The sequence below is a fragment of the Salvelinus fontinalis genome, chromosome 9, assembly GCF_029448725.1.
Source record: "Salvelinus fontinalis isolate EN_2023a chromosome 9, ASM2944872v1, whole genome shotgun sequence".
In the NCBI taxonomy this organism is placed as follows: domain Eukaryota; kingdom Metazoa; phylum Chordata; class Actinopteri; order Salmoniformes; family Salmonidae; genus Salvelinus; species Salvelinus fontinalis.
Window position 1 is genome coordinate 14,006,882 of NC_074673.1, and position 14,177 is coordinate 14,021,058.

The window sequence follows — 14,177 nt, forward strand, 5'->3', positions numbered from 1 at the left end:
ATGTTGTGTGACACTTGTGCGCGCTATACACTTTGCCTTGTTGGCTGGAGGAGGTTTTTGACGCAGCTGCGTCCATCTGTATATCTCTCCATCCGTAATAAAGTGTGCGCCTGTTCACAATTCTCTGCTCTCCTGCACCTGACTTCACCACAAGTACGCACACGCCTGACAGTTCCCCCTCATGTCTTTGTGTAGAATTGTTTTGTGTTACGTGTCATGTTTGACACGCCAGACTGGTGTTCGTATATTCCGTGTTTTGTCACGAGGTATGTTTATTTGTTTGAACATAATTATTGTGACTGAGCGTTTTGCACTGTTGCCAATTGGCTGGAGGTTTTGACGCAGTGGCGTCCGTCTGTTGGTTTCTCCTGCCTCAATAAAGTGTGCGCCTGTTCACAACTCTCTGCTCTTCTGCGCCTGACTTCGCTACCAGTACGCACACACCTGACAGAATTCTATACCACCCATGGAGTCAGCAGGAGCAGGTACCCCGGTTAGAGGAGTTGAGGAGCCGCGTCCGGGAACACTCGGCAATGCTGCAACATCTCGGTGCCACGATGGATCGCGTTGTCCAGACCATGGACCGCTGGGAGAGACAGGAAGTCTCTCCAGTGCCTCGACCGGCGCAACCGGGTTTACCTCAACCCGTCCCTCCTGGATCCAGTCCCAGTGGAATGCGTCTCTCCCTTCCCAGGGAGTATGATGGGACGGCAGCACGGTGCCAGGGGTTCCTATTACAGCTGAACCTATACCTGACCACCGTTCACCCAGCTCCCTCGGGAAGGGAGAGGGTGTCCGCCCTCGTCTCATGCCTCTCGGGGAGAGCTCTGGAGTGGGCAAACGCCGTGTGGGGTGAAGAAGACGCGGCGATGGACCACTTCGAGGAGTTCACCCGCCGCTTCTGGGTCGTCTTCGACCATCCGCCCGAAGGTAAAGCGGCGGGGGAACGGCTCTTCCACTTGAGGCAGGGGATGAGGAGCGCCCAGGAGTTCGCACTGGAATTCCGGACATTGGCCGCCGATGCAGCCTGCGCGGGGACGTCCGACGGGAGTTGGCCTGCAGGGATGCCACCATCACTTTTGACCAACTGGTGGATCTGTCCATCCGGTTCAATAACCTGCCGGTCACCCGCGGACGTCCAGTTCCATCTTCCAGCACCCCTGCTCCGGAGCCCATGGAGCTGGGAGGGGCTGCGCGTAGGGAGGCTGGAGGAGGTGCCTTCACGTGCACCATCTGTGGCCGCAGAGGGCACACTGCCGGTCGGTGTCGGGTTGGTCCCTCTGGGAGTCTAGGCAGCAGGCAGGCCATGGTGACGCAGGGGTGTCACGAGGAGAGAATCAGTCTCTTCCTCATTGAGTCTTCTGCGTTTCCCGTGGTACTAGGCCTTAACCTGGTTAGCTCATCATGACCCCACCATTTCATGGCAACAGAGGGCTCTCACGGAGTGGTCACGAGAGTGTTCGAGGAGGTGTGTAGGGGTTTCCGTTGGTGCTACCACGGTGGAAAGTCCAGACCAGGTCTCCACCGTGCGCATCCCCCCAGAATATGCCGATTTGGCTCTCACCTTCTGTAAAAAGAAGGCGACTCAACTACCACCCCATCGACGGGGGGATTGTGCGATAAATCTCCTGGTAGATGCTGTACTTCCCAAGAGTCACGTGTATCCCCTGTCGCAAGCGGAGGCGGTGGCTATGGAGACATATGTCCCGACACCGACCGGGAGTTTCACTGTCGCCGCTGGAGCCGTGCGTCAAGGGGGGAAGTACTGTCACAACTTCCGCCGAAGTCGGCTCCTCTCCTTGTTCGGGTGGCGGTCGACGTCACCGGCTTTCTAGCCATCGCCGCTCCATTTTTAATTTATCCATTTGTTTTGTCTTGTTCCCTGCACACCTGGTTTTCATTCCTTAATCACACTACATGTATTTATTCCTCTGTTTCCCCTCATGTCTTTGTGTAGAATTGTTTTGTGTTGCGTGTCATGTTTGACGCGCCAGACTGGTGTTCGTATATTCCGTGTTTTGTCAGGAGGTATGTTTATTTGTTTGAACATAATTATTGTTACTGAGCGTTTTGCACTTTTGCCAATTGGCTGGAGGTTTTGACGCAGTGGCGTCCGTCTGTTTGTTTCTCCTGCCTCAATAAAGTGTGCGCCTGTTCACAACTCTCTGCTCTCCGGCGCCTGACTTCGCTTCCAGTACGCATACACCTGACAATAAAGTAAATCACAGTTGCAGACAGTCCATTTGTAGTCTAACTTGAAATATTGTATCAACTATTAACTTGGGTCCAGCCTGAAGCTTGAGCTAGCACACTTTAAACATGCTATAAAATATTCTGGGCCCTCAGAGTTTCCCGGGCCAGTGAATAAAACATTACATTGAGAAGCTCCACATGTCATTAGTGGTGGAGCGTTAAGCCAATCAGAAATACTATCAGATCCCCAAATGGGCACATTTATATGCCTACATTTGCGCGCAGGCCAGGTAGGCTATAGGCCTAGTTCTATGCGTGCGCATCCTTAATCAAAATTAACAGGAGCCTCCAAACAAAAGACAATGACTAAATTGACAAAATTCGTAAATGGAAAGAATTGGACCAAATCTTGTTTTTCACAAGTGTTTTTCACATAGATTGTGCACTCTGAAAACAATGTCTCCACTCCAACAATGAGAACAGGAAGACTGGAATAATAATATTTGATGCATTAAAATAAATTACTGTAACCAAAGTAACAAACATTGTAGATGACAAATTATAGGAATTAACGGTAGATGTACTACTGGTGATATATGTAATGGGGAATTGATATACACTAACAATCAAATGCAAACAATTCACACAATTAAGTTATGAAACAATGAATGTGCACAAATTGGCGGGAGAGAGCACATTCTGGAGAAAGAAGTACATTGTGCATCTGGGCGCTATTGTTTTGTCTGCTCCTTCTTCTGCGCTCGCTGGGCTCCTGCGCCCCAGCCGGCTCGACAGGTTCGTGCGTCAGGGAGGGGGTACTGTCACGTATGCGCTCTCTCCGGCCTCTAGGTCACCAGGCTGCTGATTATTACGCACACCTGTCAACATCGTCACACGCGCCAGCGTTTCAATGACACTCACCTGGACTCCATCAACTCATTGATTATCTTCCCTATATCTGTCACTCCCCTTGGTTCTTTCTTCAGGTGTTATTGACTCTGTTCCATGTCAGTGCGTTGTTCGTGTTCCTTGTTTTTTGTTCCATTTATTTATTAAACACTCACTCCCTGTACTTGCTTCCCGACTCTCAGCACATTCGTTACAGCCATGCAGCATTTATGTTGATATAGCCTCAGCAGAAGTCAAGGCATTGATACTTCTTGTGCTTCGTGAAGCAGTGCAGAGCTGTTGTCAAGGAAGTGAGTTTGTGTTTTCTATAGGATGTACCACCTCCACCTACAGTCAACCAATGATGTTAATGTGGAGCTATACAGAGCCCTCCGCATTGTTACAAAATTTGAGAGGTGCATGGCGATGCGGTACAGAGCCCGGTTTGGCCTCTGCACGACCTCTGGAGGCTCCGCAATTATGTCAAACCATCCATATGGAGGCTCTGACCACATCTTCGGATCAAGCATACATTGGCTTTTAGTCCAGGCCTCCATAATGGATTAGTTCACTGAGATGGGCGCAAATATCTATATATTTGTTACTGCTTGACTAAAACAATCTCGGTCGACCAACAGCCTAACGACGAAACAATCGACCAGTTGACTAATTGGGGTCAGCTCTAATTCAGACCCCTTCACTTTTTCCAAATTTTGTTATGTTGCAGCCTTATTATAAAAGGGATTAAATAGTTTTTTAAAAATCTCATCAATCTACACACAACACCCCATAATGACTTAGCAAAAAAAGGTTTAGAATTATTTGTAAATGTATAAAATAAAAAAAACGGAAATATCACATTTACATAAGTATTCAGACCCTTTACTCAGTATTTTGTTGAAACACCTTTGGCAGCGATTACACAGCCTCGAGTCTTCTTGGGTATGACTCTACAAGCTTGGCACACCTGTATTTGGGGAGTTTCTCCCATTCTTCTCTGCAGATCCTCTCAAGCTCTGTCAGGTTGGATGGGGAGCGTCGCTGCACAGCTATTTTCAGGTCTTTCCAAAGATGTTTGATTGGTTTCAAGTCCGCGCTCTAGCTGGGCCCCTCAAGGACATTCAGAGACTTGTCCCGAAACCACTCCTGCATTGTCTTGGCTGTGTGCTTAGGGTTGTTGTCCTGTTGGAAGGTGAACCTTCGCCTCAGTCTGAGGTGTTGAGCGCTCTGGAGCAGGTTTTCATCAAGGATCTCTCTGTACTTTGCTCCGTTCATCTTTCCCTCGATCCTGACTAGTCTCGCAGTCCCTGCCGATGAAAAACATCCCCACAGCATGATGGTGCCACTACCATGCTTCACCGTAGGGATGGTAATGGAAAGTTGATGAGCGGTGCCTGGGTTCCTCCAGACGTGACGCTTGGCATTCAGGCCAAAGAGTTTAATCTTGGTTTCATCAGACCAGAGAACCTGGTTTCTCATGGTCTGAGAGTCCTTTGGGTGCCTTTTCACGAACTCCAAGTGGGCTGTCTTGTGCCTTTTACTGAGGAGTGTCTTCCATCTGGTCACTCTAACGTAAATGCCTGATTGGTGGAGTGCTGCAGAGATGGTTGTCCTTCTGGATGGTTCTCCCATCTCCACAGAGGAACTCTGGAGCTCTGTCATCGGGTTCTTGGTCCTGTCCCTGACCATTGCCATTCTCCCCCGATTGCTCAGTTTGGCCAGGCAGCCAGCTCTAGGAAGAGTCTTGGTGGATCCAAACTCCTTCCATTAAAGAATGATGGAGGCCACTGTGTTCTTGGGGACCTTCAATGCTGCAGAATTGTTTTGGTACCCTTCCCCAGATCTGTGCCTCGACACAATCCTGTCTCGGAGCTCTACGGACAATTCCTTCGACCTCATGGCTTGGTCAACTGTGATAACTTATATAGATAGGTATGTGCCTTTCCAAATCATGTCCAATCAATTGAATTTACTACAGATGGACTCCAATCAAGTTGTAGAAACATCTCAAGGATGCTCAATGGAAACAGGATGTACCTGAGCTCAATTTCAAATCTCATAGTAATGGGTCTGAATACTGTTTTTTTTATTTGATTCACTTGCTAAAATTTCTCAACCTGTTTTCTCTTTGTCATTATGGGGTATTGTGTGTAGATTTATGAGAATGTTTTTTAAAATCAATTTTAGAATACGGCTGTAACGTAACAGAATGTGGAAAAGGTGAAGGTTTTTGAATACTTTCCGAATGCACTGTATCAAATATATATATATATATTTTTTTAAATTACACATTTCAAAAGTGCTGTTGAATTTCAGATCAAGAATCCTTCATCAATAAGGGTTTTGAGAATGATGTATATGGTGGGGTATCCTAATGCTTTCTGTATGTCTCCCCCCTTCAGTCTTACCATATCAGTCAGTAAGTACGACGGCTTTTACTATGTGTGAAATGGACAGCTGGAGAGCCCAGTTGTGGCGCTAACACACCCATGTCATGCTAACAAACTGCTACTGTTCTGTGTTCCTCCATCAGTGATTTGAGTATGAACAACCTCACCCTTCTGCCCAACAGAGCCCTCTCCAACCTACACTTCCTCCAAGAGCTGTGAGTATTAGTCTAGGACAGATGGCACCCCTCTTTAGTAGGAGTTTGAGAGTATAAGCTTTGTCCTTCCTGGAGATTAGATTTCTCTGTTGGAAAATTTCTCTGGTCTGATGCTGAATGCTGAAGAGTATTACACGGGTACCCAAATTGTCTGTAATAAATCCCCAAGTAAAAAACCCAGAGTTAGTGTCTGCTCACTGCTGAAAACCCCCTCTCTAGTCTACATGTAGTATGAACCAGACAGTAAATATGGGGTGAGAGACAAACACAAAACAGAAGAATCAATGTGGCTCGATAGATGTGCTAACAGAATGGGCCGGGAGCCAGAAGCAGTAATGATGTTAATATTAGACTCCATTCTCTTTACTTGCCCATGTATGAAACAGCTTTTTGTCGGAGCTGTTGAAAGGGAGTCAGGAAATTGAAATTCAGCAACAACAGGTTCAGGTTACAGTTTATGGTGCCTGGTTGGCTTATTAATGAAATAAACTGGTGCCGGGTGAATCAGTGGAAATTCAGTTGTTAAAAAATAATAATCTGTAATGCAGTACAGTGTGTATGAGTGTGTGTGCACGTGTATTTCCCACACCCATATCATCATTTGTATCTTTTGTCTGCTTCTCACCCTGCAGACGACTAGCAGGAAACGACCTAACAGACATCCCTGAAGGGGCTTTCTCTGGCCTCTTCAATCTCAAAGTACTGTAAGTCATACATTACTAGCTCATACATGATCCATTTCTAAAAACCTGCATCTTTTTGAATTAATACCTTCTGTCTTTCTGAACAGAATGCTACAGAACAATCACCTGAAGCAGGTTCCCAGCAAGGCTCTTGAGAACCTGAAGAACCTACAGTCTCTGTGAGTATATCTGAACAACTGAACACATGCACTATTCATAAGCTACAAGATGACACTAGCTAATTCAAGACCCAGTTAGTTTTCTCTGTATGATGTCCACCTGAATATAGCCCCTCTGCAGCGCAGTTCGAGAAGGAGCTGAGCAGGGAATAGAGGAAGGAGAGGAGGAGAGAAATGCCTCCATATTGAGTCTTGACCATAGACATTGGATAGACATCGCATCATTGTCTGTGAGAGCACGGGCAGCGCCATTGAGGCCATCTCCATTTTTAAGTAGTCCATTTTCTTCTACTACTTCTATGAGTTTGCAAACAAACTGAAAAGGTGCACACTGCCACGTAGAGTATGTTGTTTGAACAGGTATAAAGCCATTTTTTACCACCTGCCATTATGGAATGTTTCCTCATGAGTTTAATTCATTGGCTGATCCCTCCTGGTGACCTGGGTGGAATTATGTGATCGTTCCTTAACCCATAGGATGTCCCACCCAGTTGACGACTTAAAATTGTCCTCAATGGCGCTGCCTATGCTAAAACTGTCCTTTAACTCTATAGTCTTGGTACATCTGTCAACAGTCTTAGCCTTCGCCAATAGCTTATTGTGTGTCATTCCATCTGAAAAAAGGGACTCCTTGTATTTAGGAATTCTGACAGTCACTGACGATAGACAGACCTTATTTGACGCTAAGCTGAATTTTCAGGTTAATTTCATATGTTTTGTTTATGCTCTCACTGTTGGGAAGTATTATTCTCCAGAGGCAGGAAACACAATGCAACATTCAAGAAAAACATTTGTGGTTAAGGTCACTCAAAGAGCCACACATGTAATTGTCCATGTCATTTGTAAACATGGCACAATGTTGGTAATGTGGGAATGTTTTTCTCTCTGCCACACACATACACACCGACCTTCTGTTACACTTAATATTGAAAGTTCAGTAGCTTTAATATGTTATAATCGAAATCATATAGAACCACGAAAAGTCTAATGGATTATAGCCACACACACATTTTAGCAGATGCTCTTATCCAGAGCGACTAGGGTTAAGCCCTTAAGATCAAGGGCACATTGACAGATTTTTCACCTAGTTGGCTCGGGGATTCGAACCACCGACCTTTCGGTCACTGGCCTAATGCTCTTAACCGCTAGGCTACCTGCCGCCCCACACCCACACGAAACTCACTCCGTCATTATCCTCTTACAAAATGAACAGTTGTTACACTGAGCCCTGAGGCATCCATAAACATGTTTACCTGATCCTCTGTCCTCCACATCTCAATCAGGCTCGTGTTTGAACGCTCTGGCCGGAGTAAACAGCTATCCATGTTGTTTAGACATACCAATCTGAAGTTCACACGTTAGACAGACAGACAAAGGACGACCACAAGTAAGCTGTCTGCTTGTGGTGGTGCCAGGACCCTTTGTCAGACAGCTAAGTCCCTACAGCGAATGTCAACACCAGAAATTACTACCATGCACCCAAAGAATGCACAGACCTCCCTGATCGAGGATGTCTCTCTGGAATAAAAAGCAGCTTGGAGATGCTGTTTAATATGAGAAATGAATTAAAGCACAAGGTCTACATTTATTTTGTGTTTTCCAAACAACTTTATTTTCTACCTTTCAATATAAATGTTTTACATTCATTTACTGGACATGCATGCTCCATGTAAAAGCATGTATTTATAGAAGAAGTAGATGGTGCATGAATTTGTTTGTGAAGTTAATCTAAATGAACAGATAAATGTTAATGAATAAACATGTCCGCTCCAAAGAAATAACTTGAGAATTCTTTCAAATGCACTTTGAATGTAATTGATTACTGTATTTTCAAGGAAAATCTGACTGAATGGGACACTGTCGGTGTCACTCTCCCTCTCTCTCTGTCAGGCGGTTGGATGCCAACCAAATTGCCAGTGTTCCTGAGAGCTCCTTTAGGGGCCTGGCGTCCTTACGCCACCTGTGGCTGGATGATAATACCCTAACGGAGGTGCCTGTCCATGCCCTGGCCATCCTGCCAACCCTGCAGGCAGTGACCCTGGCCCTCAACAGCATCACCCACATCCCAGACCACGCGTTCGCCAATCTCACCAGTCTGGTGGTCCTGTGAGTAGCATGGTTGGATTGACCAACGGTTGGTTGTTATATCATTTGTTTTTGTTGTTTAAGGGCCAGCCTTGCTCTCTCCGTCTTTCAATGCTCTTTCTTTTCTACCTTTTCTCTCTTTTGCTCCTATGCATACCTACTTCCTTTCTACCAATGTGTAGAACCCTGCAGGACGTTATTGGGTCTTCACACTTTTTTGATATCTTTCCATGCATCTCTTCCTAGGCACCTCCATAACAACCAGATCCAGTCGTTGGGTGATAGGTGTTTTGATGGGCTTCTCAGCCTGGAGACTCTGTGAGTTCACCTATACCTCAAATGTACCTTCATCACCTTATGACTTGAATGACACAATTTCTTACGGTATAGAAATGACCAGGTATTTACTGAGATATTAGATTATAAAAAGCTAATGAACTAATAACCTACTAATTAATTATTTGATTCAAGATGACACGCATCACTACGCATCATCATATGTTTATGCAAGTCTGGGTGCCAGTCTCTCTTTGCTTCAGTCAACGTTTTGTTGTTGAACGCATAGACACTCAGGTACCCAGGCTAGACACTGAGGTACCCAGGCTAGACACTGAGGTACCCAGGCTAGACACTCAGGTACCCAGTCTAGACACTCAGGTACCCAGGCTAGACACTCAGGTACCCAGGCTAGACACTGAGGTACACAGGCTAGACACTCAGGTACCCAGGTTAGACACTCAGGTACCCAGGCTAGACACTCAGGTACCCAGGCTAGACACTCAGGTACCCAGGCTAGACACTGAGGTACCCAGGCTAGACACTGAGGTACCCAGGCTAGACACTCAGGTACCCAGGCTAGACACTCAGGTACCCAGGCTAGACACTCAGGTACCCAGGCTAGACACTGAGGTACACAGGCTAGACACTCAGGTACCCAGGTTAGACACTCAGGTACCCAGGCTAGACACTGAGGTACACAGGCTAGACACTCAGGTACCCAGGTTAGACACTAAGGTACCCAGGCTAGACACTGAGGTACCCAGGCTAGACACTCAGGTACACAGGCTAGACACTAAGGTACCCAGGCTAGACACTCAGGCACCCAGGCTATGGATTTGCATGCCAGAACAGAACTCTGAATTTGCTTTTTTTACAAGACGGCCACCACTGCAGTTCAAACGATCACTCAACGATTTGGTGAACCTCAGTGTGTGGCCGCATGATGCAGCACTCTACCAATTACCCTGAATCTAGCAGCACATGTTTCCTCAGTGTTAGCAGGGTAATAGCCAAACAACATCCAGGCTACCAGTACTGTACACTAACAACCCCCATTATACTACTGACCAAAGAAAACAGAGAGTCATGTTGGAAGATACAGCAGTAGTTCACAAGTTACCACTATCAAAAAGGCAAACATCTAAAACATGATATGTATTTGCACTATATTTACAGTACTGACTACTGTATTTACAATGCGGGGGGGGGGGGGGGGGGGGGGGGCGCTGCTTTAAATGCATCAGGCTGAGATCTGAAATATTGCTAGATTGGCCCATTATTGCAGCCTTATAACACAGAACCACTTGCGGTCTGTGCACACATGAGATGATCCCTGTATGAGTCAACTGAAGTAAATACTGTACCACCGACTCTATAATGACTGTAATGTACAGTACATGAGAGCCAGACTGCTATTCTGTTGCAATATTTTGTTTGTAGTTATTTTCGTCTCCCCCAGTGACTTCAGAAAGTATTCATACCCCTTGACTTTATCCACATTTTGTTGTGTTACAGCATGCATTTAAAATGGTTTACATTTAAATTTGGACAAATTAATTAAAAATAAAAAGCTGACATGTCTTGCGTCAATAAGTATTCAACCCCTTTGTTATGACAAGCCTAAATAAGTTCAGGTGTAAAAATGTGCTTAAAAGGTCACATAATAAGTTGCATGGACTCTGTTTGCAATAATAGTGTTTAACATGATTTTTGAATGACTACCTCATCTCTGTTCCCCACACATACAATTATCTGTAAGGTCCCTCAGTCGAGCAGTGAATTCCAAACACAGATTCGTTGAGGGATTTCACCATGAGGCAAGGGTGACTTTAAAACAGTTACAGAGTTTAATGGTTGTGATAGGAGAAAACTGAGGATAGATCAACAACATTGTAGTTACTCCACAATACTAACCTAAATGACAGAGTGAAAAGAAGGAAGCCTGCGCAGAATAACAAAATACTCCAAAACATGCATCCTGTTTGCAACAGGGCACTAAAGTAATACTGCAAAAAATGTGGCAAAGCAACTTTTTGAGCTGAATACAAAGTGTTATGTTTGGGGCAAATCCAACACAACACATTACTGAGTACCACTCTCCATATTTTCAAGCATAGTGGTAGTTGCATCATGTTAAGGGAATGCTTGTAATCGTTAAGGACTGGGGAGTTTTTCAGGATAAAAAGAAACGGAATGGAGCTAAGCATAAAGGCACCAACCTTTTCTGAGTTAAGATCACTTTCACAGTCAAAAAGCAAGCCATTTTTTTTTAACATGACTAAAATGTAACATTAACCTAATATAAACAGTTTTGTAGGAATGTGGTTTGTGCAGTAAACCTAATACTTTATCAGAGAATATTGGCTATATGCCTGGCCTGACAATATTTTTCTTCTCAGACCATTATTATATTTCAAAACTGGAGCTTTGATAACAAATCAGTTGGTGTAGCACTTGCGAGGCAGAGCTGAGCATACATTGAAATAATTCGCTTTTATATTTTACTGAACTGATAGTACCTGCATCTAATGGTCATGGTGCTTCTAAGACAACTGGGAACTATGAACGAGATCAAGTCATGACGTCAGTGATGTTCAGGTAGAGAAAGTAAGAGCTCTAGAAAGATGCCCGAGTTTCCGACTTGACTGAGATGGATGACCCTTCAAAATGATTTTTCCGAGTTTCCAGTTGTCATCAATGCACAGAAGTCGGAGATTTACGAGCCCCCAGTTGTTTTGAACACGGCATTAGTCGCAGCGAAAGTAGGGAGAGAGCAGCGGAGTGTCCTCCCATCACCGTCCCTGCTCTCTCCTTCCTTTCCTCTAGTGAGACTGACCAGAGAGAGGAGTTCATGTTGTTCTCCTATGACCAGAGAAAGTTAAATATTCCTAGATATTAAAATAGACACGACGAGCTGCTAATAATAATACAATTAACTGATACACTTGGCTACTCATTCATTGCACCCGCAGCGCGAGTGGAACTAGGCTGAAGCGAGTTTTATGTTTTGTAATAAATAGTGTTGAATAAAAATAGTGTTGGCAGTGCTGAATAAATACTTAGACATCAACTGACTCATAAAAACAGAAGCACTTTGCTGTATTCTTTGACAGTCTCTCTGGTCGGTAATGGTTTTTAAAGTTATCAAATCTCAAGTAGACCAGTATCAAACTTTGTTGTGGCCGGGGTCGTGGACGCTGTAGACATGGTGATTTGAGCAATCCAATTGGCCAGTGCAGTAGGCGTACTCGATTTAGCCACAGACCTCCCGGTCCGCCGGGTAGCCGTATTGGTCTTTTCAGACAAATAAAACGGTTAAAAATGGGAACACTGTTCGCAACCGACGCACAGGGCTTCTGAATCAAGTACACATACCGCCAACAGCGCAACACACACACACACACACACACACACACACACACACAAAAGGAGCGCAAGCCTTTATCATTGGCTTTTCAAAATATTTGGTGATCGACTAGGAATGCCCTGTGGTCGACTGGTTGGTGACCATTGTCCTAGAGAAAAACTTGCTTCAGTCTGCTTTCCACCAGACACTGGGAGATGAATTCACCTTTCAACAGGACAATAACCTAAAACACAATGGCAAATCTACACTGGAGTTGCTTACCAAGAAGACAGTGAATGTTCCTGTGGCAGAGCTAGTTTTGATTTAAATCTACTTGAAAATGTGTGACAAGACCTGAAAATGATTGTCTTGCAATGATCAACAACCAATTTGACAGAGCTTGTAGAATTTTTAAAAGAATAATGGGCAAATGTTGCACAATCCAGGTGTTGAAAGCTCATAGAGACGTACCCAGAAAGAGTCACAGCTGTAATCGCTGCCAAAGCTGCTTCTACAAAGTATTGACTCAGCGGTGTGAATACGTATGGTAATGAGATATTTCTGTATTTCATTTTCAATACATTTGCAAAATGTGGATTTGCAAAATGTAAAAAAATATGTTTTCCCTTTGTCATTATGGGGTAATAAAAAATATTAAAAATCTATTCAATTCAATTGTAATTCAGGCTGTAAGACAACAAAATGTGGAATAAGTCAATAGGTATGAATACTTTCTGAAGGCACTTCATGTCCTCACATGGTTCCAGGAAACCCCCCTGTACTTGATGTGTGTAAATTATGTTTAGCAGTACAATAGTCCCCTGCCCACGAAGGAGCAGGCAGGTTGTGAACTACTGTAAATCCTCCTCACCCTCCGCCTGGGAGCCAATCCAGACCTGACAGTTCTTAGCATAGACCTATAGGTTCCTCGGCATCTAGTTTGGACAAACAGGAAGCAGCGTCATGTGAGAAAGAGGCTCTAATATGAGTGGTGTAAACTCTGGACAGAGACAGAGGGTCTGAAACCTTTCTGTACCTCACTGCAGCCATGAATTCTTGACAGGAAAGTAGAGTAAGGGAAGTTACTGTATCAGTGCCGACAACTGTAATAATGAATGTGTTCATTTTTCCCCCGACCCTCAGAGATTTGAACTACAACGACCTTGCCATGTTTCCCACGGCCATCAGAGCCCTCCCTAACCTCAAAGAGCTGTGAGTGAAACTCATTACACTCCAGTGCTGCCACTTATAGAACAAATCACATTTTCAGTTCATCTTAAATCTTAAATATTTGCCCTCAAGGAGTTTCCATAGCAACAACATCAGATCTGTCCCAGAACAAGCCTTTGTGGGAAACCCGTCCCTCATCACAATGTAGGTGCTCTTGCGTCAACGTCCTGTTGTGAAGTTGATCGTGAAAAAGTAATTAATCATTATGATCGATTCACAATGATTCGATGAGTGAGGTAATTTTGATCCCGCAGACAATCGTGCTCTATTTCCTCTCTAACAGATACTTCTACGACAATCCCATCCAGTTTGTAGACAAATCAGCTTTCCAGCATTTACCAGCGCTACGGATGCTGTAAGTCTCTATTATCCCTCTTCATTCTGTCCTACCTCCTTTGAGAAGAAGTAGATGAAAATTGAAGAAGAAAGCTAAGCAGGTGTGATTTTACATTTTTTGTCCGTCTTTTTTGTTATTGTATAGATCACTCAACGGAGCCACAGATATCACAGAGTTTCCAGACCTCACTGGCACAAACAGTTTGGAAACACTGTAAGTCTCAGTCCTCAAAAGTCCCTAAATACACTGAATACACCCCAGCTCCCATGAATCAGATTCAGCACATTAGCTAGTTTTCCATCCAATTGCAGACAGATTCTCATGCGAATATTCCAGAATCCACATAAAATAA

The 14,177-nt window shown here is 44.6% G+C and overlaps 1 protein-coding gene across 1 annotated transcript in view; it reads left to right on the top strand.

The window, feature by feature from the left end:
- Positions 1-14,177, top strand: part of LOC129862108 (leucine-rich repeat-containing G-protein coupled receptor 5-like) — a 31,108-nt gene that overhangs the window by 6,270 nt on the left and 10,661 nt on the right. Inside the window, exons 2-10 of the mRNA XM_055933462.1 lie at positions 5,615-5,686; positions 6,319-6,390; positions 6,477-6,548; positions 8,439-8,654; positions 8,880-8,951; positions 13,402-13,470; positions 13,561-13,632; positions 13,772-13,843; positions 13,970-14,038. Of these exons, the coding sequence (XP_055789437.1) occupies positions 5,615-5,686; positions 6,319-6,390; positions 6,477-6,548; positions 8,439-8,654; positions 8,880-8,951; positions 13,402-13,470; positions 13,561-13,632; positions 13,772-13,843; positions 13,970-14,038 (786 nt within the window). The remainder of the gene's footprint in view (positions 1-5,614; positions 5,687-6,318; positions 6,391-6,476; positions 6,549-8,438; positions 8,655-8,879; positions 8,952-13,401; positions 13,471-13,560; positions 13,633-13,771; positions 13,844-13,969; positions 14,039-14,177) is intronic.